General features: G+C 45.9%; 3 protein-coding genes across 36 annotated transcripts in view; 2 read left to right on the top strand and 1 right to left on the bottom strand.

Moving 5' to 3' along the window:
• Mms19 (MMS19 cytosolic iron-sulfur assembly component) overlaps positions 1 to 6,140 on the top strand; it is a 37,458-nt gene extending 31,318 nt beyond the window's left edge. For 6 of the 16 annotated variants that reach the window (XM_011247350.3, XM_030251082.1, XM_030251078.1 and 3 more), the window contains 10 exons: positions 10 to 78; positions 266 to 392; positions 1,531 to 1,631; positions 2,101 to 2,157; positions 2,744 to 2,930; positions 4,032 to 4,114; positions 4,224 to 4,388; positions 4,459 to 4,518; positions 5,090 to 5,190; positions 5,267 to 5,978. In XM_011247350.3, coding sequence (XP_011245652.1) covers positions 10 to 78; positions 266 to 392; positions 1,531 to 1,631; positions 2,101 to 2,157; positions 2,744 to 2,930; positions 4,032 to 4,114; positions 4,224 to 4,388; positions 4,459 to 4,518; positions 5,090 to 5,190; positions 5,267 to 5,294 — 978 coding nt within the window. In that variant the 3' untranslated portion in view covers positions 5,295 to 5,978. Of the gene's footprint in view, positions 1 to 9; positions 79 to 254; positions 393 to 1,530; positions 1,632 to 1,951; positions 2,158 to 2,743; positions 2,931 to 3,643; positions 4,115 to 4,223; positions 4,389 to 4,458; positions 4,519 to 5,089; positions 5,191 to 5,266 lie in introns of those variants that run through there. The other 10 variants (XR_001782619.2, XR_001782618.2, NR_164197.1 and 7 more) reach the window with 7 other exon arrangements.
• Positions 5,743 to 16,402, bottom strand: Zdhhc16 (zinc finger, DHHC domain containing 16). 11 transcript variants are annotated; one of them, XM_017318300.2, is made up of 13 exons: positions 16,182 to 16,388; positions 14,964 to 15,109; positions 11,997 to 12,244; positions 11,630 to 11,824; positions 11,395 to 11,483; positions 11,011 to 11,039; positions 10,114 to 10,247; positions 9,943 to 9,990; positions 9,112 to 9,197; positions 8,208 to 8,331; positions 7,841 to 7,911; positions 7,623 to 7,717; positions 6,272 to 7,533 (listed from the first exon to the last, which is right to left on the bottom strand). In XM_017318300.2, the coding sequence occupies exons 3-12, from the start codon at positions 12,237 to 12,239 to the stop codon at positions 7,636 to 7,638; spliced, it is 1,101 nt and encodes a 366-aa protein (XP_017173789.1). In that variant the 5' UTR covers positions 12,240 to 12,244; positions 14,964 to 15,109; positions 16,182 to 16,388; the 3' UTR covers positions 6,272 to 7,533; positions 7,623 to 7,635. The 11 variants fall into 11 exon arrangements, with proteins under 11 accessions (XP_006527469.1, XP_006527470.1, XP_030106978.1 ...); XM_006527406.3 differs by lacking the exons at positions 6,272 to 7,533; positions 7,623 to 7,717 and adding an exon at positions 5,743 to 6,265 and having other exon boundaries at positions 11,011 to 11,127; positions 16,182 to 16,389; XM_006527407.3 differs by lacking the exons at positions 6,272 to 7,533; positions 7,623 to 7,717 and adding an exon at positions 5,743 to 6,265 and having other exon boundaries at positions 11,011 to 11,124; positions 16,182 to 16,389.
• Positions 16,403 to 16,423: 21 nt separating this feature from the next.
• On the top strand, positions 16,424 to 26,869 carry Exosc1 (exosome component 1). 9 transcript variants are annotated; one of them, XM_011247312.3, is made up of 8 exons: positions 16,428 to 16,595; positions 16,683 to 16,837; positions 18,417 to 18,491; positions 21,734 to 21,822; positions 23,282 to 23,315; positions 24,608 to 24,658; positions 25,052 to 25,136; positions 25,759 to 26,869. In XM_011247312.3, the coding sequence occupies exons 1-8, from the start codon at positions 16,553 to 16,555 to the stop codon at positions 25,863 to 25,865; spliced, it is 639 nt and encodes a 212-aa protein (XP_011245614.1). In that variant the 5' UTR covers positions 16,428 to 16,552; the 3' UTR covers positions 25,866 to 26,869. The 9 variants fall into 9 exon arrangements, with proteins under 9 accessions (XP_011245615.1, XP_011245614.1, XP_030106887.1 ...); NM_025644.4 differs by having other exon boundaries at positions 16,533 to 16,595; positions 16,683 to 16,798; positions 25,759 to 26,867; XM_011247313.3 differs by lacking the exon at positions 24,608 to 24,658 and having other exon boundaries at positions 16,424 to 16,595.
• The last annotated feature ends 519 nt before the right edge of the window (positions 26,870 to 27,388 follow it).

Raw genomic sequence — 27,388 nt, 5'->3', positions numbered from 1 at the left:
CCTTTCTAGGATGGCTCCTCTGGGCAGAGGCGGCTGGTTGCACTACTTACGGCTTTTGTCTGCTCCCTGCCACGAAATGTAAGTGAGCACGGCTAAGACTCTTGGACTAAGATGACCTCTGGGCTTAGTTCACAGGCTAAGCTGTCTTTTGCTTCCCCACTTAAAAAAGTTCTTTTCCATACTGAACTCTGATGTTGCTTTCTATTGAGTATTTCTTAGAGTTCAAGTGTCTTCTGGGTCCATTACATGGCCAGGTTTTCTGTAGGTGGAAATCCCTCAGCTGAACCGACTCATGCGGGAGCTTTTGAAGCAGAGCTGTGGCCACAGCTGTCCTTTCTCCTCCACTGCCGCCACTAAGTGCTTTGCAGGGCTCCTCAACAAGCAGCCTCCAGGTACCTGGCTGGGCTGGGCTGGGCTGGGCTGGGCTGGGCTAGGCTGGGCTGGGCTGGGCTAGGCTGGGTCACGAGCCTCCTCTGGCCACCGAGTGATGAAATCTACAAATTTAGTCCTTGTTCTCCTTAAAGGGTCTCATAATGACTAATCTTCACCCACTGTCCTCAGACAGTCTTATCAGAGACTAGAGTTTAGCAGAGCATTTCAGGGTCCAAGAGGGAGGAGATTCAAGAAGGAGGAGGAGATTCAAGTCACTCCTGCCATCTCGTTCCATCATGCTGCTATCAAGAATGTGGGGAAGTGGGAGCTAAAGAGATGGCTCAGGGGTTAGGTGTATGTACTGTGCTCATAGAGCAATTCCCAGTAGACACGTCTGAACACTCACAACTGCTTGTAAGTCTAGTTCCAGGGGCTGGTGAGATGGCTCAGCAGGTAAGAGCACCTGACTGCTCTTCCAAAGGTCCTGAGTTCAAATCCCAGCAACCACATGGTGGCTCACAATCATCCGTAATGAGATCTGACTCCCTCTTCTGGTGTGTCTGAAGACAGCTACAGTGTACTTACATATAATAAATAAATAAATAAATAAATTCATATTAAAAAAAGTCTAGTTCCAGAATATGATGGCCACCCTCTGGATTCCAGGAGCGCCTGCACTCAGTATACATAGCTGCACAGACACTTGTATACACATACTTAAAGATCATAGAAATATTTTTAAAAGATGCTTATCTTTTGTATATGAGAACTTACCTGTTATATGTACCACATGGGTGCCTGGTGTCCTTAGGAGCCAAAGGAGGGCATTGGATCCCTGGGAACTGGAGTTGTGTATGGTTGTGAACTGCCATGTGGGTTCTGGAGCCAAACCGCAGTCTTCTGCAAGAGCACCTAGTACTCTCAAGTGCTGAGCTCTCTCTCCAGCCTCCACAGAGTGAGTCTTTATTGGAGTAGACAGCTCTCAGGGGCCAGCACCCTGTGTTGAGTACTGCACTCTGCCAGTCTGTCCTGCTGGCATTCTGCCATTTTGGTTGTCCTTTTCTAATAGCTTCGTATGTCCTCAGCACCAGGTCGATTTACATCCTTTGTCCTTAAAGAACAACCTACAGACCACTATGTCCTCCTTCGTCTTTCTAGGGCAGCAGTTGGAGGAGTTCCTCCAGCTCGCTGTGGGCACAGTGGAGGCGGGCCTGGCCTCTGAATCCTCCCGTGATCAGGCTTTCACACTGCTGCTCTGGGTAAGGAGGTAGCATAGATGTTGGCTAGACTCAGATAAGTGTGTCAGATTTTAAAAAATATATTCCTATTTACCCCTGTAGTAGTTACTTTCCTATTGTTGGGTTAAAATACCATGACTAAAATAGCTTAAAAAGAAAGCATCTAATTGGGTTTAAACTTGTCTCAGGGAGTCAGGCAGTGATGGCAGAGCAAAGGCATGACAGCAGAAACAGCTGAGAGCTCACATCTTGATCCAAAATCAGGAGGCAGAGAGAGTCTGGGAATGACTTAAATCTTTTGAAACCTCAAAACCTACCCCCAGTGACATTCTTCCTTCCAGCAAGGCCAGACCTCCTAGGTCCTCAAATGCCAGACTTACCAGAGACAGACATCTCATCCAAGCCACCAAAGCCCCGAGCCACATGTAGAAGGAGTGTGTATGAGTGCCTCTGGCTTCTGGAGTTTGATTGCTCTTTTCGGTGATTACAGGTAACCAAGGCTCTAGTCCTCAGATACCATCCTCTCAGTGCCTGCCTGACCACCCGGGTAAGTTTCTAACACATAACTTGAATCTAAAAGAGAACTTGCCTTGGATCCTATTTACCTCTTACTGTTTTAAAGATTTAAACTTTGTTGGGTGTGGTGCATCATGCTTTTCAGTCCCAGCACTCAGGCAGAGATAAGCAGATCTCTGAGTTTGACGCCAGCCTGGTTTACCTCAAGAGTTCCAGGACTGCCAGAGCTACATAGAGAAGCCCTGTCTCGATTGATTGATACATACATACGTACATACGTACATACATACGTACGTACATACAAACATACATAAAATGTTTATGTTTTGCACATGTGGCCATTGTATATAGGATGTGCCATATGCATCCCTGCTGCCCGAGGAGGGCAGAGGACATTGGATCCCCTGGAACTGGAGTTATGGGTGGGTGTAAGCTACCATGTGGTTCTGGAAACTTAACGCAAGTTCTCTGGATGAACAGCAAGTGCACTCAACCACTGATCCACCTCTTCAGCCCCTGGTCTCTTATTCTTACAAGGCTTTCATCCTCTTTGCTGTTTGAGATTTTTCTTTCTAGCACACTTAAAAGGCTGGTTGGTTTGTTTGGTTTTTCACTAGCTCATGGGCCTCCTCAGTGATCCAGAACTTGGCTGTGCAGCAGCTGATGGCTTCTCTCTGCTCATGTCTGACTGCACTGATGTGTTGACTCGTGCCGGCCATGCTGATGTTCGGATCATGTTCCGCCAGCGGTTCTTCACAGACAATGTGCCTGCTTTGGTCCAAGGTTTCCATGCCGCTCCCCAAGGTGAAAGCTGATCTCCAAATATATGGACCTCTACTCTTGGCCATAAGCCTCTACAGTAATTTAGGACCCAGATGCTATATTGTGGTCTATGCCTACAGAGCTGTACTAAATCCCACTTTTCCCTGATGAGTACATCTGAGCTATTTGTGTGTGTGTGTGTGTGTGTGTGTGTGTGTGTGTGTGTGTGTGTGTGTGTATGTGTGAGAGAGAAAGAGAGAGAGAGACAGACACAGACATGTTTGTGTGGGAGCCAAAAGTCAACATCTAATACTTTAACAGAGCCACTGTGTGGTTGCTTGGAGTTGAACTCAGGACCTCTGGAAGAGCAGTCGATGCTCTTAACCACTGAACCATCTCTCCAGCCCTATTACATTTTTTATGTATTAATTGCTTGCCACAATATGTCTGTGGAAGTCTCTCCTTCCACCATGTAGCTTCCAATGATTGAATGCTAATCAGGCTTAACAGCAGGTGCCTTTACCCACTGACCTGCTGATCCAGTTTGATGGCCTGATAGCATGTTCTTCCATTGTTCTCCATGTGTATGTGTGTGTGGTATGTGTGTACATGCACAAAGATATGTATACCTGGAGGTCAAAGAACAGCTAACCAAGTTAGTTGTACCAAATGGGTTCCAGGGATTGAGCTAGGTCATAAATGCTTTACCTAAGGAGTTATCTTGCCAGTGCTTCTACTTCATTTTTTTGAAACAGGATTTCCCAGGGAACCTCAAACGTGCTGCTTTGGCAAGATCAGCTAGCCAGCAAGCCAGGTGCTCTGTCTCCACTCGGCTGCACTGCAGCACTTATAGTACCTATGGGTCAATGGGACTAAAACTCGTGTTTCTCAGAAAGTACTTTCCCACCTGACCTATCTTCCCTAGCCCCAACCCTTCTCTTAGGCAGATCTCTCACTGTCTAACTTAGACTGGCTTTGAAGCCCCTTGCCTCAGCCTCCTGAATGCTGAATAGGCTTCAGTCATCACATCTTACTATGTAAGCTGATGTACCTACTCATTTGAGTTAGAGATTGAATTCTCAAACTGAATGTCTAACCCCAGTTTGTCTCCCACACATTTTCTTTTTTTATTTCTATCCCCAGATGTGAAGCCAAACTATCTGAAGGGTCTGTCTCACGTACTCAACAGGCTGCCCAAGCCTGTGCTTTTACCAGAGCTGCCCACAGTAAGTCCTGCAGACACCCTCAGCAAAGGAGAGGGCTGTTCCCATGGCTACAGCTGGTAGAGGGAGATCCAAGACCATAACGTGCATCCTATTTTCTGTTGTTCCTTAGCTTCTTTCCTTGCTGCTGGAAGCATTATCCTGCCCTGACTCTGTGGTCCAGCTTTCCACTCTGAGCTGTCTCCAACCCCTACTACTGGAAGCACCTCAAATCATGAGTCTTCATGTTGACACTCTGGTTACAAAATTCCTGAACCTCAGCTCCAGTTACTCAATGGTGCGTTGAGCCCAGCACACCCTTCAGTACCTTTCTCCTTTTGTCTCCCCTGACCTCATTTGTGTTCCAGGCTGTCCGGATTGCTGCTCTGCAGTGTATGCACGCTCTCACTCGCCTCCCCACTTCTGTGGTAAGTCTCTAAAGAGTCAGAAGTGCTTGTTTGAGACAGGGTAATCACTGTTCTCCATGCTGGCCTGACTCATGTACATTGCCATACCTGGTTGAATACTTTTTTGCTTTCAAGTGAGATTAGCCACCAACTGAGTGTGGTAAGACAGGAATTGCATACATGGTACACATAGATAAGCATAGATATGCTACCACCCCCTCCCCTGAGTACAGAATGGATCTAGTAAATTCTGACCACCTCATAACATTGGTCATCCTACATTCAAACACCAAATAAGGACAATGGGACTGGAAAGATGGCCCATTGCTTGGGAACACTGGCTGCTCTTCAGCAAGACCCAGGTTTGATTCCTAGCACCCACATACCTAGCAGTATACAGTCAACTGTAATGTCCTTCCTAGGGAATCCAATGCCCTTATCTGGCCTCATGACACCAGGCATACGCATAAAATAAACAATTCTTTAAAATAGGACACATTTTACTTCCATCAGAATGCAAGCTGCATGCTGTGGGAAGCATCATTTCCTGTTGCTCAGCAGCAAGAGTAAGATAATGTCTCTGACTTCACAGCTACTGCCATACAAATCTCAGGTCATCCGAGCCTTAGCCAAGCCTCTGGACGACAAGAAGAGACTTGTGCGAAAGGAAGCAGTGTCAGCGAGGGGAGAATGGTAAGCTGTTGGCTGAAGGGAATGGCGGGACCAAGGAGAACCTCAGAATAGTGTGTAACATTCTTCATGTCTACAGGTTCCTACTTGGGAGCCCGGGGAGCTGAGCCCTTGGTCCTGGCCTAAACCCTCCTGACAATCTAACCTGCAAGTACTAACTATTGAGCCATCCCACAAGGCAAGACTACTGGTCTGCCTTCCCATGGATGCAGTACAAATGCTGGGCCTCCTGCATGGCTGTGCAAAACTCTTAAAGAGCCATGACTTCTAATGGATTGTTGAAGAGACTGAGACTTGTATTTGAGGAAAAGACCTTGGATGTTGGGGCTCTCCCGTGTCTGTCAGGAATAGGAAGCTGTGCTGCTGAAGGGTCAGTGCAGTGGAGTGTGACCTCGAGAACTGGGGTTGGTGTTACATGAGTTCACCTGCCAGAGAATAAAGCCTTCTTTGTAATGGGCACACTCACGTGTACTGCCTTATTCTACAGATGCTAGAGAAGCACACACCGAGAGCTCCCAGTTCTTCAGTACAGCACCGAGGCACAGAGAAGCTACATATCTTTTTACAAATCAAATGCCTTTATTTTCGCTCCCTCTGTAGCACGTGAGAAATGGCAGTGACCTTGGCAATAGGCTTACTGTCTTTGTCCCGTTGAGAAGCCAGAGTTTCAACATACCTGATGGATCTTTTCCCAAAGTGAAAGAAAGAGATGGTGTCTAGCCCCAGTGCTGTGACCTAGAGCTCGGCTGGAGCTAAAACTTATTTGCCTGAGTAAAGGGACTTCAATCCTTGAGTTTCTCCACACTGCATCTTGTTTTTAGGTGGCAGAAGATTGGTCTTGATTGTCCCTGTGTAGTACTCTAAGGCAAGCCTGATGGCTCTTCATGGTCATGGATTCCAGGAAAAGCTGCCCTTGGAAGCTCTTGAGAGACAATAAACATCAAATAGTGTTCAAGTTGTGGCTTACACGGCCATCACAGAGGCTGAGTGAGCAGTCACCCAGGGAGGAGGGTCCCAGCTCATCCCATTCCCATGGGGCAGGTGACTAGAAGGTAACAGCACCCGGGTCAGCCAATGCCTGTGAGGAATGATGGGGGAAAATCTCTTTAATTCTCAGTTCTTGGTTGTCCTTCCCATTTTCCCTGCAGCAAGCATACATCAAACAAAAAGACAGAGTTCTCATCTCTATCTGATTCTGTCAGAACTGTATCCTCTGGGGCTCTGAGGGCATCTTAAGCACTTTTTTAAAGAAAAGTTTTAATTTATGTTTCAGCACAAAAAGCCTAGAAAGTGGGGAGACAGAGCTTAAGAACAGTTCATAAATGCTCTAAATTGTATTCTCAACTTAAGTCACTTATTTTTGTTTCACAATAGGGTTGGTCTTGAAGTGCTGGGATTCCAGGCGTGGGCTGCCATTACCAGCCACAATCTTTTAAGAGATTGCAAGCACAGTAGAGGTGGGAATGTGGTGACGATGGGGCAAAGAGGAAGGAAGGACTGACACAGATTCATCTGACTGCTACCCTCAGTAACCGTCAGGGTGGACATAGGGTGAGGAGAGGCAAAGCCATCAAACTCCTGATCCTCTGCCTGTGCCTTCCAACTGATGGGATTACAGATGTACGTAATCATGCCAGGCCTAGTAATCTGCAGTTTAGAAAATGGGTTCCTCTTGGACTGGACAGAGCTAGTCTCACACATTGCTGTAGGGCCTCTGTCATGTGTAAGTTACCTCAGTCTCTCACAGTTGGCTTGAACTCCACATACAGTGCCTAACCACAAGCTCTTCTCTAGTTGTCTTGAGAAGACATACCTTTTAAACCACAGTTTTAGGGGCTGGAGAGATGGCTCAGCAGTTGAGTACTGGTTACTCCTACAGAGGACCCAGTTTTGATTCCTAATGCCCATATGGCAAGTTGTAACCATCTCCAGTCCTAAGGGATCCATCCAGTGCCCTCTCCCGACTCAGGTACCAGATGCACACGATGTGCATACATGTACACAGAAAAAATACTTGTACAATTATTTTCTTTATGGTGGTGCACACCTTTAATCCCAGCCCTCAGGAGGCAGAGGCAGGTGGATTTCTGAATTTGAGGCCAGCCTGGTCTACAAAGTGAATTCCAGGACAGCCAGGGCTACACAGAGAAACCCTGTCTCGAAAAACAAAACAAAACCAGAATTGAAACTCGTCTTGCCGGGCAGTGGTGGCACACACCTGTAATCCCAGCACTTGGGAGGCAGAGGCAGGCGGATTTCTGAGTTCAAGGCCAGCCTGGTCTATAGAGTGAATTCCAGGACAGCCAGGGCTATACAGAGAAACCCTGTCTTGAACACAAGAACCCCCTAAAAAAAAAAAAAAAGTTTTAGCTTCAGGCCCCAATGGGTCAAATAAAATGGTAGTTATTCCAAATGTATAACAAAAAGCTGGTCACCTGAGGGTAAAACCTAATGGCAGACTCCGGTGGCACTAAGCAGTCTCTGCTTCTGTGGACAGACCACTTTCCCTGCTGTGGACAGGCCGCTTTCCCTGTTGTGGGAGTTTAATGCACAGCACTAGCTTTAGCTTCAGCTCAATTACAGTCTCTCTCCTGGGTGTGGACCACCTCCCCATCACGGTTCTGTTGCACGGCCCCGCTCTGTCTGTACTTACCTTCCTGTGTCCACACCTAGGAACACCTTCCAGTTGTCCAAGCAGCCATAGTTGTAAGGATTCCTAAACACCTAGAGACAAGAAAAATACATTGCTACTCTTCAACTTAATCTCCTCCTCATCTTGGAGATGATGGAATTCCTGTAAGCAAAGTCTAGCTTTTAAGACACCTGTTGGCTGGTTGTGGTTGATACATGCCTTTGACCCCAGCACTAGGCATTCCAGGCCAGCCAGAGCTACATAATAGGACCCAGCTTTAAAATAAAACAAAAAACTAGAAACTTGTCTAAGTCAGCCCTGACAGTGGTCTGTTTATTAGACATACAATCACTTCCCCACTTGCTCACCCAGTCCCTTCCCCACTCACCCTGCCCTTGGCCTGTAACCGGCGCCTCTCCTTCTTGTTGATATGCCTTTCGATGCTAGTCTCACCCCGACTGATGAGAACAGCATGCCACATGGTTAGGGCACCCAGGGCCAGGGCCACAGAACTAAGATGCAAAATTGATAGAACTTAGAAGCTGGAAGACAGGAGTCAAACTTGTGGTTATGACTGGCTCATAGCCTCTCTGCTTCATTTTCCTGATCTCATATAGGGCCTAGGTGAGCACATATTCTACGTTTTAAAGTAGAGATTTATTAAAGTAGGCTGGAGAAAAGTGGTAATGGAAAGGAAGATGGGAAAATAAGTCTACCACTGAGAAAAATGTAGACTTTCTTAAAATGTCCATGCTCAGAAGATAGTGAAGGCTCATACAAGCATAAGGGGTTGTACTTGGTTGTCAGAAATTCATATTCCAACTCTGCAACTCCTAGCTGTGCACTACAGAACAAATCCATTTATTCCTCTAAGTTTCTGATTTCCCTTCTCAGTAAATAGAGCTATGTTCTTTTGTGATCAATAAAACAGGAGCTTTACTTAAACCTTGTCCCATAACAAGCATGATTGTACCATTGGTACTTATAGCCACATTCCATTGTTCTCTGCCCCAAAAATATATAAGAAAAGCATTCTTTGCCAGCCTCAGACCAGGACAATGGCATCTAAAAAGGGTTTTCTTAATGCTGCCCTCCCTTAAAATTACCAAATGGAGCCAGGCAATGATGGCATACGCCCTTACTCCCCGAACTCAAGAGGCAGAAGCAGTCAGATCTCTAGGAATTCAAGTCCAGCCTGGTGTACAGAGCTAGTTCCAGGACAGCCAAGGCTATAACGAGAACCCAGGAGGAGGAGGGGGACGATGGGGGACTATTAAAACTGAGTTAAATACCTGCACAGGAACCAGAGGTAGACAAGACTCTTGTGAGTTATCCTTTCTCGAAAGGAGAAGGTAGGTGGTGGAGTCTGGTGGTACGTCTACAAAAAGAAAACAGCAAAGCCTGGCCCCCGTGCTGTGCTAGTCCCAGCAACTGTCACCAGAACCCCAAGCACCTACGGGCAGGAATTAATATAAAACCAGGCAGATAAAAGTGGGGATTAAAGCCACAGAGGAAATGAGACCAGCAGGCAAATGGGGGACCAAGCCCAGTGGCACCATCACATGGACAGACAGTGGGTAGACAGCCAAGCACAGAAGGAACTAACTGAATCTGTAGCTTGCCAGCAGTAATGGGACTCCAGGGGAGACCACTCCAATCTCTAGCCACATCCTTCACTATGTGGCTACACCCACAAGAGGTAGATCTATACCTGGCTTGGACTAATGGGGAGGGGGGAAGCAAGACTCTGAGAAAGCAACAGAAGTGCAATATAAATGTCCAAGAAGTGCACAGGATAAGGGGTTCCTAAAATGAACAGGGTGATCCCAAAGCTGCCAGACCAGCCTGGTATCTGTCCCCTGGAACCCCATTACACAGACTAACATAGACCCCTTGCTGCTCAGGCCCCCATAAAGGCAGAGTCCAAGCTCAACCCAAAGAAATGATGATTGGCATAGATTACTCAAGACTTTCAGCTTGCCCTCAGGCTACTTAATCTACCCTTGAAAGCTTCCTTAGAAACCTCTGACCCCTACGTTCCTAAAAGAGCAGACCCAGTTGATTACATAACTCTTAACCCTCAGGCCTGAGCAGCAGGAGGCAGTGGAGTGGAGACTGCCCACCTGGTTGGCAATCGCCTGTAGTTTGTTCTTGTCAAGCTGTTTCATTTTCTAAGGGGATGAAAACAGTGCGGGTTATACTCTCAAGCCTCTAAGACAAGGGGCTATCCAGTAACTCCTTGGGAAAAGGTTTGTGCTATGTTTGACTTAGTCTTTTCCTAGCCATGGGCTCACCTCAATGGCAGCATAAGCCTCCCGGAAAAGGTCCCAACTTCCATAGCTACAGTAGACACAGCCCAGAGTCATGAAAAAGCAGAAAGAGAAGAAGTAGCGATGGTTATAGTGGCCCACACAGTTGTTTAGCCAGGCTGGTGGAGGAATGATTAAGGACAAGATCAAATATAATTTGGGGTTGTCCAAGCCCCTACAGCTCATCCTTAGTTCAAGACATCACCCAAAGGCATCAGCATAAAGGCAAGGAAATAGAAGACAGTTTCCCAAGGTTAAGGTAAAAATTGTCTAAGCTTTTCAGGGCTTCTAGATGCCACCAGGAAATCTTAACCACCTGCAAATATTCAACCTAACTCAGGTTAGCCATCTGCATAGAAAGTCAAAATGGGGGGCTGGTGAGATGGCTCAGTGAGTAAGAGCACCCAACTGCTCTTCCAAAGGTCCGGAGTTCAAATCCCAGCAACCACATGGTGGCTCACAACCATCTGTAACAAGATCTGACGCCCTCTTCTGGAGTGTCTGAAGACAGCTACAGTGTAACTTACATATAATAAATAAATAAATCTAAAAAAAAAAAAAAAAAAAAGAAAGTCAAAATGGGACCCACAGTTCTGGCTGGCACCTTCAGCCACAGATGCCCAAACACCTTTTGATTCTCCACAAGAGACATGCCAGAAAATTCCTTTCTCCTACAAAAATCCATTCTAGAAAGCCTGTAAACATTCTGCTCCTCCCAAAAAATGGTAAGCCCCCCGGCTCCCCAATGCCTAACTTCTCATGAGCCAGTACTCTCTGGATTGATTGATGCTAGTGAGAAAGTATGGAGCTCATGACTATGAACCCCGTGCAGTGCTCTGAGGGTAAAACAGAAGGTCTTGGCTGAAGAGAACAAAAGGATACGGCAGTGATGATCCATCTTCAGCACACACCTGTGAGGGAGGGACACAGGCTCTGTTACGGTGGCCAAGGATCTTGAGATGTCAGTGACAATCCTTTCCTACTAGGACCAGCATCCTGCTGAGGTGGAAAGGGCACAGACTTTGAAGACAGCCAGGCCTTCCTTCAAACACAGTTCTGTCGTTTATTGGCTACTGACAAGGAAACATCTCCGGGCCTCAGTCTGTACAAGTGACAGTAGTGGCTCACTCATAGACCATGCTGAAGACTAAGTGTCAGCAGATGGGATGCACAGTGCTACATCTTAACAGATACTTTGATACACAATTAACTAACTCCAGGGCCGGTTTGCCCTCAAATGAGGTTCAGAGCAAAGCTGAGACCCACCTATTACAGATGCTGCAGTGGTGTGTTCGGGCTGGCTTGGGATAAATGCACTTCTTACAGATGGAGACAGTAGCAATGTCATTCCTGCCCTGTGCACATTGAGAAGAACATTTTGACCACAATAGTAGGAGAAGATTTCTGCCTCCAAAGATCCCAAATCATTCTCCCTCCCATATATGGGACTGGCTAGCACAGCAGGCAGCTCTGCTCCTCCCCATGCCCTGTGGGGTCCCACCTGGGGTGGGTATCCAGGAGGAGTGGTGATGGCCTGGTAGTAATGGAAGACGATGAGGATCAGATTCCAGTGACTATAGAAGAAATGCCAGCAGAGCCGTGGTACCGAGTAGGTTCGGAGGATGAGGGGCAGGACACACAGATAAGCAATGGCCACGATGGACCCGGTCAGCACGATCACCAGCACCACAAACACCTGCCAACACCAGTGAGGTCAAGGAAAGGCCATTAGGGAGCAATACCCAGGAAGACCCAGAAACTTCCAGAGCTTTGTAAGATGCCTCCAAAGCTCAGTGTAAGCCTATCAGAAACGTACCCTCTCCCCATAAAACATCCTCTTTCCTGGCTCTTAGAGCACCAGCACTTACCACTCCAAACCAGCGGATCACATTGTCCACCAGCCAGTAGACAGGCTCAAAGGCAGCATCAACGGCAGTGTCACTGCCTCCAAAGGAATTGTAGAGCAGGGAGCGCAGGCAAACCTTGCCATAACGCCAGCGCTGTACCAGGCCCCGGAGCAGAGGTGGGCATCGACGCCGGTAGCCCAGGAGCAAAAGGAGGCGCAGGCAGAGGCGGGCTGGCCCCAACAGCAGACTTCGCTGGCCTCGCATGGCTCCTAGGAGAGTATACTAATATAAGGATCCAGCCTGAGTCATACCTCACCCTACTCCAACAGTGAGAAGACCCCAAATCATCAAGTTAGAGCACTTTTCAATTAGGCCAGTCATCAGCTATGAAAATAGAAAAGGTCACTTTTCTATAGGATTTCCAGTGTCATTATTCCAACCATATTACAGGATGTAGGGAATGAAGGTCATATTTACATTATACTACATGATTATGCAGGAAATCCCAGGTAATTTACACTTGAAGGGCCACAGTAAAGAGAAACAGCTTTAAGTCGGAGTTCTTTTCTGTGTGTGAAGGACACATGTGGAGGCCAGACATGAGTATCGGGTATCTCTTCCCCTGTCGCTCTCCATGTATTTCTTTACAACTGCATGTAAGTGGACCATATTAAAAGTATCTTTTATTGGCCTGAATTAGTTGTTGTCTCCCCTCCATCTGCTAACCTAGGCCCAGTCCTAGAAGCTCCTAGCCTCCATACAATCTAATCTCGGCCTAGAAGGTTTTCAGCCTGAGACTTATCGCTGATTCTGGTTCATCTCAGCTGTTCTGCCTCAAAACACTCTCAGCTTCTCCTAAATTACTATGCGTGGCTTCATACTAACTTTGGCAGTATGTTCTAATCTTCTGGCTCCTTCTCATTCTCTGGCTTGTTCTCTCTCTGCAACCTGTCTCTGTAAAACTGTCTCAATAAAACTGCCTCTTTCCTCTCTCTGCACTGCTCTCTTACACATCTTTCCTTTCCTCTCTCTTCTCATGAGACTTAGGCATATCCTATCCTGTCAAAATCTTTCTCTGATTCATCACTTTGTCTGCCACTCAGTTAGACATCACTTTCAAACATGGGTGCTTCCTTCTACAAACTAACTTTACCTTCATTGTTTGGGATTAAAGGTGTGAACTAAGCAAGTGTCTGTATTCCAGCCAGAGGGATTAAAAGTGTGTGCTAAATCTGAGCCACACCGGGGCTGGTGAGATGGCTCAGTGGGTAAGAGCACCCGACTGCTCTTCCGAAGGTCCGAAGTTCAAATCCCAGCAACCACATGGTGGCTCACAACCACCCGTAATGAGATCTGATTCCCTCTTCTGGTGTATCTGAAGACAACTACAGTGTACTTACATATAATAAATAAATAAATATTTAAAAAAAAAAAAAAATCTGAGCCACACCACAACTAGACAGTTTTTCAGTAAATAAATAACATAATCTTGGGATTCACAATGTGATCAAACTTGCTGCAACAGTACCATGCTTGTGCCTAGTGCCATAGCCAGAGGATCCCTTGAAACTTTCAGATGGCTGTGAGCTATAAGAACAGTCAACCACCACTTGCATGACATAAGATACTTTGTCTCCAATTTCACTCCCAGTCTTATCCTTGGGATATAGCAACCAAGTTAACTTCAAGTATTCAGAGTATGAGACAGTAGTGGGAGGGACCTGCCCTCTTGGGAGCTTTTCCAGGTCTTCTCTGTTTAAGTAGCATTTCTGTGGTTGATAGTCTTGGCCCCAAAATTCCCAGACACTGACTGCCCAGGCAATGAATACAACTGTGGACACAGAGACACCAACAGACTTTCCATGATAGTCTCATTAGCTTCGTAAAAATAATCTGTTTTAATGATGGATGGATAAGGAATACTGCTTTGCCTTCAGCAACCTCACTGACTTATTTAACAGGCAGCTCATGACCCAGCAGAAACTGGATGCAGCTACTCTGCTGTGGAGATGGGTTTCAGTTCAGTAACTGGAGTAAAGTACTCTCCTTGCACCCTGGCTCAACCCCACTTTAAAAAGTTTTGCAAAAATCATTAATGATCTCCTTCCACAATCTTGGAAACCCCAAGGTGAGATAAAAAGATGCAAAAAAAAAAAAAAAAAAGCCTGCAAGAAAACTGAAGCGTAATGGGGAAAAGACCAATAGCCACTTCACAGGGTAAGAGACCGGCCTTTCCCATCACTTCCTATGAAGCTGAAAGAATTAAAAGGAACTGTTGAAAAGAAAGATTGAGGGGCTGGTGAGATGGCTCAGTGGGTAAGAGCACCCGACTGCTCTTCCGAAGGTCCAGAGTTCAAATCCCAGCAACCACATGGTGGCTCACAACCATCCGTAACAAGATCTGACTCCCTCTTCTGGTGTGTCTGAAGACAGCTACAGTGTACTTACATATAATAATAAATAAATCTTAGAAAAAAAAAAAAAAAAAGAAAGATTGAGGCACACGCCTTTAATATCAGCATTCAGAGGCAGAGGCCAGCCTGGTCTACAGAGTGAGTTTCCAGGACAATCAGTTCTATCTAAAACATAGTGTGTTATCCCACCTAAAAAAAAATAAATAAAGATCCTCAAAACTGGGCATGTGTGTACATCTGGAGACAAGCGGATTAGATAAAAATGATCCTTGGCTTCACAGCCAGTCTGAGACCAGCATGAGATACACGAGAATGTATCTTTATAAAGAATCCGACTGTCAATCACCTTCTCCATCCTTGAGTTCTGTGTGAAATGCCTACTTTAAGGCTCGATTGACCAATTCTCATCTATGTATACCCTATTTAGGGTTCAAATCTTTCCATAAGTAGTCCTGGAACCTTCTTCTCTAAACCTTAAATTCTTATACATACAAATGTATGCGTGTACATACATACATACATATACACACATATGCCCAAGGTTTAAATCAAATGCTTATAAACATCTTAATACCTGGCTTGTAGAAGTATTCAATAAATACTTGTTGAATGAATGACCTGGAGAGATGCAGAACAGGAAAGGCTGGCAGCTGTACAGGAGCCAGCAAAGACACTCTCACCAATGTGATAACACCCAAGTATTTGCTGCGCTCATCCTTTCTGATTAACAAAGAAATAAAACCAGTATTAGAATCATAGCTCTAGAGATCAATAACCTAGAGGACAAATCAAACCGGAAATCAAACCCGTAAAATGGAAAGCTTGTGGTGCCTATCAACTCTGAGTGAACAGAGTGAGACCAGGACCCTCTCCCCTCAGCCTAATGGGATATCAGGATAATGACGAGGCTAGAAAAAGACGTATTAAATGGGCCACAAGTGAAAAAGTTTTCCCTCAGGAAACAGAGAAAAAGCAAAGTCGTATTTACATCTAAATGTGGCGGGAAGGCACGAATGACCTGAATGCACGGAGGAGGAATAAAGCCAGCATAATTTCTCCACACTCCAAGTACTGCCACCTCTCAGTAGGACCCACAGGCCACAGTGGCCATCTGCCACCAGATTAGAGATTAGCAGGCAAGAGCACTCCCCTAAATCACCATCTGTATCTCAAAGAAGCCTGGCTGACAGGGAGGGAAGGGGAGAGAGCAATAAACTCCAGAGCCAATAGATGAAAGTGAGATCAAAGTCATGGCAAATTTCATCCGGAAAAAGCTGCTGCTCCCGGAACCTTTGCCACCTCAAGCTGATGTCAGATATCAATAAAGCACAATATTCTATTAATGAAGGCTTCTTTCCCGGCTAACATGCTAAAAGGGAAAAAAAAGCAAAAGGAATGCTATGCTAACGTCAAGCTGCTCATTCATAGTTAAGGAGCTCACACTCTATAGAGTATCTGCCTGCAAGAGAAGAAACTGTCGTTCTACAAAACTAGAAAAAGGTTGTGTCTCCAGGTGCAGCAGGGTCCATCTATGATGGGCTCAGGTCCAAAAAAAAAAAAAAAATCGGCTTAAGCTTGGGCTGTCTCGAACCAACTTCGACACTTTGTTGTACAAAGCAAACCTGGATCTGAGTCTTCAAACTCATGAAATGGGCGAGTTGGGGCTGAAAATGCGTTCGGACCTAGGAGGACGCATCCACGCAGGGCAGGTCGTAGAGAGATCAGGAACTTAACTTAAAGGCCTGGACACCGGGACTCGGATGGGAAGCAAGAACCGCGCCTTTACTCTTACCTGCCTCCTGCCAGCTTCTCAATCAGCCAGATTAGGCCCAGTCTCCCTGTCCGCCACCCACTGCCTCCCCTTCCAGCTCAGGACCCAGGCCGGGCCGAGCTAAGGCTGACCCACCATGGCCCTCAGCCCACAGCGCTAGCCAGCGGACCGGGACCCGCCGCCCGCCCATCACCACCCAGCTGCGCAGGCGCGAGGCCCGGAGCCCGCAAAGGCACGCCCAGAGATCTGTCCCGGGGCAGCCTGGGAAATGGAGTCAGACCTCGCTCTTACACCCCGTGCGGTCGAAGGCGCCAATTGGTACTCGTGTAACTGCGAGGCCGCTCCTCTAGCTGACCAATGAGAAGTCGTCTTGGTTCTCATCCGGGTTGTGGATGGTGGCAAGCATGGCACCACCGGTGAGGTACTGCATCCCCGGTAAGTGAGCGGTCTCCGCACGCAGTTCCAGGCTGTGTGGCAACCAGCTTCTGGGAGCCCGTGGCTGAGGCAGCTTGTCTTCTGCAGGCGAACGTCTGTGTAACTTGGAGGAAGGCAGCCCCGGCAGCGGCACCTACACCCGGCATGGCTACATCTTTTCGTCGCTGGCTGGCTGCCTGATGAAGACCAGCGAGAATGGCGCGGTAAAGGAAGCGGCTACCCAGCGCGCGTTCCCTCTCCGGGTGCCGTTGAGTTCCGGTCCTTGGGCACAGGCAGAGCGGGCGGACGCGTCTTTGGTGGCTCAGCCGCAGAACGCTTTGGTCTCCCGGCTGTGATCTCTGCGCTGTGCTGAAGCACACCGGCCGCACACCCGTTAGGTTAATCTGACTTAAGTTCTGTGGATGCACACAGAAGGAAGTGGAGGGAAAAGCACGCAAATGTAAGAGTAGCCCAGCCAGCCGAGAGCTTCCTCACGTGGTACATCTCGACTACCCCTCCGCTTTCATGTGTCCCACGTCACTGACATCAATGTAGTAATGCTGGCGATTTCCAGTGTCTTAGTGCACTAAGCTCGCTCTTGTCGCGAAGCCTGTGCAATTCACGTGTCGTCTATCTGGAACACACTCCTGCTCAACCCCTTTATTTAATCGGTTTTTTTAGTTGTTTTTTTTTTTTCCCAGAGAAGCCCTTCTGGACCTTCTGACTAAAAAAAAGTGGGTTTGGTGGCAGAAGGATCGATATGCCCAAGAATCTCCCTCCAGGGCACTTATTTAAATGTTACTCTTGATCACTAGATTCTTGCCCAACTAGACATTTAAGTGGAGCCACGATTGGTGGTACACCAGCGTATCCCCAGCTTCTAACAGGCACAGATAAAAGCAATCGTTGATACATGTAAGACGATAAAAAATAAATAAAAACTAAAACCTTAGACTTGTGGCTCATCAGTACAGAGCTTACGTAGTATGCTGACCCTGGGACCACAGATCCAATCTCCCGAAAAAATAAAAACTCTTTAGGAACTGGCTAGACCTAAACATCTCTCTTTGTGTTGAGCTTATTTGTAAAAACAGATTCCAGTCTGTTGGTTCTGGAGATAAAGTCAGCCTCAGCCTGTGTGTTTAGTCACTGCATCGATGTCTCTTGAGCACTTTCAATGTGACCTGCTCAGGGCTGCCCTTATTTGCTACTGGGGATAGAGTCACGAGCCCAATACACAGCTTTTCTTACTGAGGAGGCGGACAGAAATCATGAGCAAATGTACAAAAGAATTGTGCGGTACAATAAGAACATGTAACAGGCTCTGTGCATTCTAGACAGTGACAGGATTTAGTCATCTGAATATAAGTAGAGGTGGAGGAGAGCAAAGAATGTGATCCTCCTGTAGAGAATGGGTTAGACGGACACTGACATGGGAGGGACTTAGTAAGGTGAGGAAACCGCACCAAGCAAGAGAGGTAAGATGGTACTTGCCAGCTGCCATTGGACTAAAACAAGAGTTGCCATTCTGTAGCATTTAATTGCAAGATCTGACTTATGAAGTGTAAAAAAAAAAAAAAAAAGTATAGCTTGGAAGAGTCAGGATATTCATAATTATAAGCAAAAGGATTTGTACCAGGAAATTCCAAGAGAATCTTCAGTAATTTACAACTAATCAGAAAGGCTATATTAAACCTGGCCACCTAATTCTAATGGCTTCTGATCCTCTATTTCCTAAAATGACTGATGTCCTCTGCTATAGGCTAAAAACTAATCTACAGGCTGCTTTCTCAAACCAAGGCTTACTTAGCCACTACACTGACCTTTCTATTTTCTCCACAGGTTCCCGTGGTGTCAGTGATGAGAGAAACAGAGTCCCAGTTGCTTCCAGATGTGGGAGCTGTCGTCACCTGTAAGGTGAGCGGGTCCTAGTCACTGTGCTATAGCTGCCATGGTCGGCTGCTGAATTCAGTAGTCGCCTGGCTATATAGGGCTGTTGAAGTTTATTTGGATGTGTTGACTCAGGCCTTTAATCCCAGTACTTAGAAGGCAGAGGCAGGTAGATACGTGAGGCCAGCCTGGTCTACTGAGTGGTTTCAGAACAGCCAGGGCTTCCTAGAGAAACCCTGTCTCAAAAGAAAAGAAAAATGAAAATTTTATTTTTAGCCAGGCTACAATATAGATACGATTCATCCTATCTGTGGTCTCAGTATCTGGAAGCTGAACAGAGTTATTGGACAGTAGTTCAAGACCAGAATAGGCTACAGAGTGAGACCCTGTACCCCACAGTCCCAACGCTCTTCACATTTTAAGTAATCAGTAGCAAATCGTGGTTAGTGACTGCCATATTGGCTGGCATAGGACTTTTGTTTGGGGGGTGTGGGAAAGTGATGGACTCCTCTGAAGTACACCCTTGGGTCTAGCAAATGATTCTTTATTTTGTTTTGTTTTATCGCGTGTGAATAGTCACCTTGTCTGCGTCATATGCATGCCTGGTGCCACAAAGCCTAGGGAAGGGTGTGGCACCCCCTGGGACTGAAGGCGCAGATGACTATAGGCCCTCGTGTGCCTGCTAGGAATTGAATCCAGACCCTCTACCAGGGCAGCCAGTGCTCTGTAACTGCTGAGCCATCTGTCCAGCCCCAGGAAATGACATCACAGAAAGTTTTGCAGGCATAGGTGCACACTCCTCAGATGGTGCTTGAGAGGTGGGGGATCTCAAAGGGGAGCCGGGCTGCGTGGTAGATCTGTGTCCCAAAGAGAGAAGACAGACTGGGCAGCATGTGCCTTTAATGCCACCACTCAAGAGGCAGAAGCGGGCGTATCTCTGTGGTTCAAGGCCGACCTGGTGTACATGGCTAGTGCTGATACGGGGGGGGGGGGGGGGGGGCTACATAGTAAGACCCTGTCTTAAACAAAGGGGAAAAGGGGAGGGGTGGGGGAGAGCATGGGTCAGTCAGTAAGGTGGCTTATCTGGTCAGTCACTTTCCATGCAAGCCTGCTGACCCATGTAAATATGAATCCAGGAGAAAACCAACTCAACAATGGTGTCTGGTCTGATCAACTTGCCACATACTAGAGTTAACCTGGAAAGAGGGAGCCTCAGTTGAGGATTGGCCTCTGTCAGCTTGGCCTGTCTATGGGACATTTTCTTGATTGACATTTGATATGGGATGGCCCAGGCCATTGTGGGCAGTGCCACCACTAGGTTAATGATCTTGGATTGTATAAGAAAGCTAGCTGGGTAAGCCAAGGAGAGCCAGTAAGCAGCACTTCTCCATGGCCTCTGCTTCTCTTCCTGACCCTAAGGTTTTGCCTTTACGTTTCTTGGCTTTCCCTGATAATGGACTGTAATGTTAGGAGTCTTCCCAAGTTACTTTTGGTCTGTGTATTTATCACAGTAACAGAAAGTAAACCGAACAGACCTCCACACTTCTGCACTTCTGCTGTGGGACATGAGCCTGCACTCAGTGCACCCAACACACACTACTACTACTACTACTAATAATAATAATGAATTTCTAAAAGGTGAGAAAGGCTTGCTCTGTTTATTTTGTTTGAAGAAGTTTCACTGTACTCTGTTGATCTGAAGACTTCCAGGATCAAGGTAGATAGTTCAGCATCACCATTTCCTATGCAGTGAGTTAAGATCCCAGCCTAGCATCAAGAATTCATAATTCCGGGCTGGAGAGATGGCTCAGCGGGTAAGAGCACTGACTGCTCTTCTGAAGGTCCTGAGTTCAAATCCCAGCAACCACATGGTGGCTCACAACCATCTGTAATGAGATCTGATGCCCTCTTCTGATGTGTCTGAAGACAGCTACAGTGTACTTAGATATAATAATAAATAAAAGAATCAATATTAAAAAAAAAAAAGAATTCATAATTCCCACGAGGCTGTTTCTGCTCATGTCTGGAAAAAGGGTGTTCTTTCTCTTTTTCCTTGAAAAAGTTTCATCCTATAGTGCTCGATGCTCTGGAACTTACTGTGTAGCCCAGGGCTGGCCTCAGACTATTACAGTAAAAAATATTGTGTTGTTCTGAAAATGTTACAAAGTCACAATGATCTCATTGTCAAGGAATTAGCTGAAATGTAGATTACATTCCATCCACAGACTAGGTTCTTGTGTTAAGGGGCTAGATTGTTATCCTATACTGTATATTTATGTAAAACTTAGTGGGCTTTGTTTTTGTTGTTGTTGTTGTTGTTGTTGTTTTATTAAATTTTGAGCCAGTCCTTGGTGGCTCACATCCTTAAATCCTAGCACTTGGGAAGCAGAGGCAGGCAGGCTGTCCAAGTTCAAGAACAGCCAGGGCTACACCGAGAAGCCCTGTCTGGGGGAGTGGGAAAGAAGGACCAGTGAGAGAGCGTTGCTGAGGCTGGGTTCAGACTTGCAGCTATGAAGAACAAGCTGGTTTCAGTTTGAGAGCCTCCTGTGTCAACCTCTGTGGTAGCTAGGACTGTATTGTAGACAATTCACCACAACACCACACCTGATTTAGGCTTACTGAGTACTTTTTAAAATCAATACTGTATATTCTCTTTGAATTCTCATAATAGCACTGTAGCCACTGTGGCTTAAGCCCACAGACTTGTCTTAGATGGGTGCTGACTTCCCTTAAACTGGATGGACAGATGGCTCTTGGGTTAGGGGCACTGGCTGCTCTCAGTTCCCAGCGTCAACTTTGAGCAGGTCAGCTGCCTGGGACAGCATTTTCTGGGGGGTGGGTATTACACCTCTAGTCTCCATGAGTACCTGCACACAAGTGCACATACCCAAATACAGACACACATGAATATGAAGTGAGGACCGGAAGGCAGCTCAGTAGCTAAGAGCACTTATTTCTCTTGCAGAGAACCTGAGTTTAGTTCCCACCACCCACAGTCACCCATAGATTGTAGTTCACAATCACCCATAACTCCAGTTCCCGGAGATCCAACCCCCTCCTCTGACCTCTGTAGACAGCAGACACACATGTGGTACACACACATACATGTAGGCAAAACACTCATCGCATCAGATAACTCTAAAAATAAAAGCAAAACCAAGCAAAGACCCTTCAATCTGAGCTAAAGTCCTAGTAATCCCTCCTTGCTCTCCGGCTCCCTGAGTGACAGCAGCCGGTGCCCTGGTGCTGACCCTTTCTCTGCCCCCTAGGTCTCTAGCATCAACTCACGGTTTGCCAAAGTACACATCCTGTATGTGGGATCCACACCACTCAAAAATGCTTTTCGAGGAACTATCCGGTAAGAGGTATTCTTGTGTTTACATTTGCCTCAGCACCAGGAGTCAGGAGAGGATGGTGGGCAAGACTGGAATTTGTGGAGCAATTATAGTTCCTTTTTCTGCTCTTTAGTCTCCCCTCTGTGCTTCACTGCTTGCCCCACAGTACAGCCAGAGAAATGTTACATGAGCTACAAGAGGAGGACAATGTTAACAATGAGGACTTATAAATAAAGCAGAGGGTGATGGTGATGCATCTCAGCTGGTGGAGGTTTGATTCTCAGGTGCCACATAGATCGGATGCAGCAGCGCCTGCCCGGAATGGAGACAGGAACGTGAGAAGTTCACAACAAACACAGCAAGATAAATCTAAAAGCAGATATGGGCTTCATAGCAAGTTCAAGCCCAGCCTGGGCTGCATGCGATCCTGTCTCAGTAAGAACTGAGGAAAGCTGTACACTAGCCAGCCATGTCGGGATGAACCAAGCAAAACAAAGTAGAGCCTCGTAGGAAGCACCTTCATGTTCTTTTTCTGCTCTCCCATTTTTATTATTATTGTATATGATCTGTGTATGCTGACCCATACCTCAGCACACACGTGAAAGCCAGGACGACTTTATGGCAGTGATTCTCTCTCTCTCTCCACTTTGATGCAGGTCCCAGAGACTAAACTGCTCATCAGGCTTAGACGACACATGTCTTTAGCCCTGAGCCACCTTGGCCGTCCACCTTTTTCTTTATTTTATTTTTTTGTTTGTTTAAGATAGCATCCCAATGTTTAGCCCTGGCTGATCTTGAACTCAAAAGGTTTCCTGCCTCTATAAACCATGTGCTAGGATTAAAGAAGTGCACTACAACGTATACCTTATTCTTTAATATTGACTGAACCCAAAGGTTGTAAGAAAAACATTGTAGAGGGCCTGGAGGTATGGCTCCACAGTTAAGAGTGCTTGTTGCTCTTATAGAGGACCCAGGTTCAATTCCCAGAACCCACATGGTAATTCCAGTACCAGGAACCAAACAGGCATGCATGCGCTACACATATATGCTCTCAGGCAAAACATTCATACTCATGAAATCAATCTTTAAAAAGAAGAGAAGGTTTCTGGATAAAACGGTAGATTGTTATGTGGCTTCTTTGAAAGGAAACAATTACACAATTATTGTAGGCAGATGGTTTGGTGGGGGTGGTTTGATTTGATTTGGTTTGTTTGTTTTTTTGGGGGACAAAAGTCCTGTAATCAAGCTGTCCTTAAATTCCATATGTAGCCAAGAATGACCTTGAATTTCTGGTAACCATTGTTACTGTTCTGTATTGTCCAAGAAAGGGAAAATTTTATCATCCATGCTAAAGATGGTCATCCATCCTTGGGACAGTTGGGAACCTAGTGTGGCCTTTTCTGTCTGCTTTCATTATCCTTTCCTTCTCAAATAACTACTCTTACTTTCTTTGTTTTCGGGTTTGTTTGTTTGTTTGTTTAGCAAAGAAGATATCCGAGCAACTGAAAAAGACAAGGTTGGTGATTGGTGGTTTGAGCATTTGTTTTTGTGGGGGTCTGAGGGTTTAGTCCTATGACTTTAGGAATCTTACTTTAAAAATTGTTACCCTCAGGACTCAGCGTTTTTAAGAGCACTTACTCTTTGTCCAGAGGAACCAATTTTGTTCCCAGCACCTAATGGCTAACAACCCCCTGTGATTCCAGTCTTAGGGCATCTGACAACCTATTTTGGCCACCACAGGCACCTGCATGCATGTGGTGCACATATCAGGCACACATGCATACATATATAATAAATCTAAGAGAAAGGAGGATAGATGGATAGCCAGGAGTGGTGCATACTCAACCTTTAACTCCAGCACTCCAGAAGCTAGCAGACCTCTTGAATTTGAGGCCAGCCTGGTCTACATAATTAGTTCCAGGATGGTCAAGACAACAAAGACCTTGTCTCAAGGTACATTTCCTGCTATAACATGAAATTTACATCACTGCTCTTTCTTCCCATACAAGATGTTTTTTATTCAGTTGACCAAAATAAAGTTAGGCTGATATTATTGCTAAAATGTATTAGTCAAGTATGGTGGTACATGTCTATAATTTCAGTGCCCATGAGAGAGAGAAGCAAGTAGGTGAAGCCCTGTGTGTTTAAGGCTAGCCTGGTCTACATAGCAAGTCCTAGGCAAACTAGGGCTACATAGAAAGACCCTGTCCGGGCTGGTGAGATGGCTCAGCGGTTAAGAGCACTGACTGTTCTTCTGAAGGTCCTGAGTACAAATCCCAGCAACCACATGGTGGCTCACAACCACCCGTAATGAGATCTGATGCCCTCTTCTGGTGTGTCTGAAGACAACAACAGTGTACTTACTTATAATAATAAATAAATCTTTAAAAAAAGAAAAAAGAGACCCTGTCCAAAAAATAATAAATAAATAAAAGATATTAGTAGGCATGAAAATGTTAAGTGCTTATACTGTGTGAGCATGAGAGCCTGAATTTAGGTCCCTACCTCTTCTGCATGGTTAGTGATGCCACGCAGACCTAGTCTATATCTTTTACTCCTTTTTGGTTTTTTTTTGTTTTGTTTTGGTTTTTTTGTTTTTTGTTTTTTAAAGATTCATTTATTTATTTATTATATGTAAGTACACTGTAGCTGTCTTCAGACACTCCAGAAGAGGGAGTCAGATCTTGTTACAGATGGTTGTGAGCCACCATGTGGTTGCTGGGATTTGAACTCCGAACCTTCAGAAGAGCAGTCGGGTGTTATTACCCACTGAGCCATCTCACCAGCCCTCCTTTTTGTTTTTTGCAGGTAGAAATTTACAAGAGTTTTCGGCCAGGTGACATAGTTTTGGCCAAAGTTGTATCCTTTTGTAGTGTTTGTGTGTTTGTTTGTTTTTGAGACAGGGTTTCTCTGTAATCCTGCCTGTCCTGGAATTCACTCTAGACCAGGCTGGCCTTTGAAGTCAGATGTCCACCTGCCTCTGCCTCCTAAGTGCTAGGATTAAAGGGTCTCACTGCAGCTGCCCAGCCCAAGCAGCATTCCTCATTCCCTAGACTCGGGTGGTTTATCAGAAGAAATGGAACTGGGCACGATGACATCATGTAATCATTGTGCTTGGGAGGTGAAGACAGGCGTTCAGGGCTGGCCTGGAATAAATAAAACCATGTCAGGAAAACAAGTATTAAGGGAGGTGAAGTGGTGGAAGGAACAGCACTGAGAGCCTCATTTCCCTTCACTGTGCGGTGTGACTAGATCTCCCTAGGCGATGCACAGTCCAATTACCTGCTGACTACTGCTGAAAACGAGCTGGGCGTTGTGGTGGCCCACAGTGAGTCAGGTAAGTTCTTGCTCCCAAGTCCCTCGTCCTGGGAACCATGGCTATCTGGGAAGCAATAGGGACACACATACTTAGATGTGATATGGAAAACAATATTTTGATCGATTATGGATGTCACATACCATGGTCCCCTACAATTGTAACACCCAGTGCTAAAGATGTAGCTTTATGTTAGAGTACTTCCTTAGCATTCATGAAGTCCTGGGTTCAGTCCCCAGCATCTTCCAGAAGAAAAAAAAAAAAAAAACCCCACAAGATAAAGTCACCTGGTGATGTATCTGTCTTACTGTGCAAGTTCACGCCGATGCTTGCCCAGTGTTGATGTCTCATCTCTGAGAACATGTACCCATTGTTGAGCAATGTATAGCTCAGTTTACTGAGATTAGATTGATTCCCTAAGGATTAGAGACTAGGTAACTGCCCCATGTATCATGGAATAATTAAATAAATAGGGTTTCTTCTTTTCCCTTAGAGAAACGTTCCCTTAGTGCTAGAGATGACACCCATGTCTTCCATATGCTAAGCAAGCTTTCTTCAGCTGAAGCCACGTCGTGTCCAGCTGAAAAGAAAAGAGCCTTAGCAGAGTCTCTGGAGCCCCCTCCTTTTTGTCTTTTCCCTCTAGGTGTTCAGATGGTTCCCATCAGCTGGTGTGAGATGCAGTGCCCCAAGACCCACACTAAAGAATTCCGAAAAGTGGCCCGAGTACAGCCCGAGTTCCTACAGACCTAAGCCCACCTACCCCAAAGAGGACTTCAGCACTTCAGCTACTTCTAAAAGTACACATATAAAAAAACCATCAAGATGCAATGGTCTTTATTAAGGTACCTGCGGTCAGCTGGCAACCATCTCTTGAAACAATGTGCCGGAAATGTATTCATGCTGTAATGACACCCAAGGCCCCTGCCGCTGCTGAGACAGGGAGATTGTTAGTGCCCAAGTTTGAGGCCAGCCTGGGCTACATATTAAGACTCTTTCAACCAAAAGACAAAAAAGAAAATGTACACTATCTAAAACACTATTTTTGGGAAACTAATTTTTATACTCTGGGCTCATGAATCTCATTTAAAGGCACTCAACAAACAAAATCATGTAATATTGAAAATACCTTATGCCTTCTTTATAAATATGTACATATGTATTTTGCTATGACTGGAAAAAATTCTTTTCATTTGTTAGTGATATAGTCTCTCTCTCTCTTCCTCTCTCTCTCTCTCTCTCTCTCTGTGTGTTTTGATACCAGGTTCACTTTTTTGTGTGAATGCTTGAGATTTTCACTCAGCTGCTCATGACTGGGTATTGATTTCCTTTACCCTTAAGCCATCTCCACAGCCCATGCTGTCACTATTGGGTGAACTTGCAGTGATATTTCTGACTCCATCTCCCCAATGCAGGGATTACAAGCATGGCTAACATGTCTTCTGTTGTCTTTAGCAGAGAGAAGAATCTAAGTAGTAGCGTGACTTTTGGATCAGGTGTATTTACCTAGTGGCCCTCATTAACTATGCCCATCACCAACCCATCCTTTTGTGTTTTATCTGATGTGTGCCTGCTTCCCTCTATGTGAGTCGTTGTGTAGCGTCTCTGGAGGCCAGAAGATGGCATTGGATCCCCGGAACTGGAGTCACAAGTTGTGAGCTCCAACTACTCTCAGCCACTGGTCTCAGCCACTCTTTTGTTTTGTTTCTTGAGACAAGGTCTGAGTACTACATAATAAACCTCTCACTAACATGCATTATGTTTAGTGAAAACTGTTGTGCCTGTGGGTGACTCAAACAGCATGTGAGTGGCTCTGAAAATGTTTAGTAAACATAGTTACTGTGACAGAGTAGGCATCCCTGAACTGTTGACTCTGAATTGACAGGAGAGGCAGGATGCCACCATGTGAGATGGTTGAGGATTGGTGACAAGACCAAAAGAATTGTGAAGGAATTTGGTAAGCGTGAAGGTGATCCTAGTGCGTGGAGATCAGAAATCACACTCTGGGTTTGGGGAGGAGGAAAGCTATGAGCTAGCTAAGCATGAAGACACTGCAGGGGTGGCTCTTGCTGACATGCAAGGACCTTGAAGTTCAGTGTGCTTTATCCATGCTGGAGGTGAGCTCTGGGTTCAACCTGCCTGGGTCCGTGAGCTCTGGTTGCTAACTTTCAGCAAGTTAGTATGTTTTATTTAGTTTTATCTTTTTTAAAGAAATGACTTAGTATGTGTAAGCATGTGCTGTGTATATAAGTGTAGGCTCGTGCGTAGTCAGAGGG

The sequence above is a fragment of the Mus musculus genome, chromosome 19 (assembly GCF_000001635.26).
Source record: "Mus musculus strain C57BL/6J chromosome 19, GRCm38.p6 C57BL/6J".
Classification (NCBI taxonomy): Eukaryota; Metazoa; Chordata; class Mammalia; order Rodentia; family Muridae; genus Mus; species Mus musculus.
Note: the sequence above shows the minus strand (reverse complement) of the source record. Positions and strands in the feature narration are given on the sequence as shown.

Coding starts and splice junctions, on each gene's coding strand:
- Exosc1 (XM_011247312.3), top strand. CDS start 16,553: ATGGTGGCAAGCATGGCACCACCGGTGAGGTACTGCATCCCCG. Junction 21,823..23,281: donor GCTTTTCGAGGAACTATCCG/GTAAGAGGTATT, acceptor TTGTTTGTTTAG/CAAAGAAGATATCCGAGCAA. Junction 25,137..25,758: donor GGTGGCCCACAGTGAGTCAG/GTAAGTTCTTGC, acceptor TTTTCCCTCTAG/GTGTTCAGATGGTTCCCATC.
- Zdhhc16 (NM_001360676.1), bottom strand. CDS start 12,239: ATGCGAGGCCAGCGAAGTCTGCTGTTGGGGCCAGCCCGCCTCTGCCTG. Junction 9,991..10,113: donor AGGCTTATGCTGCCATTGAG/GTGAGCCCATGG, acceptor TCATCCCCTTAG/AAAATGAAACAGCTTGACAA. Junction 8,332..9,111: donor TACCTCTGGTTCCTGTGCAG/GTATTTAACTCA, acceptor TTTGCATCTTAG/TTCTGTGGCCCTGGCCCTGG.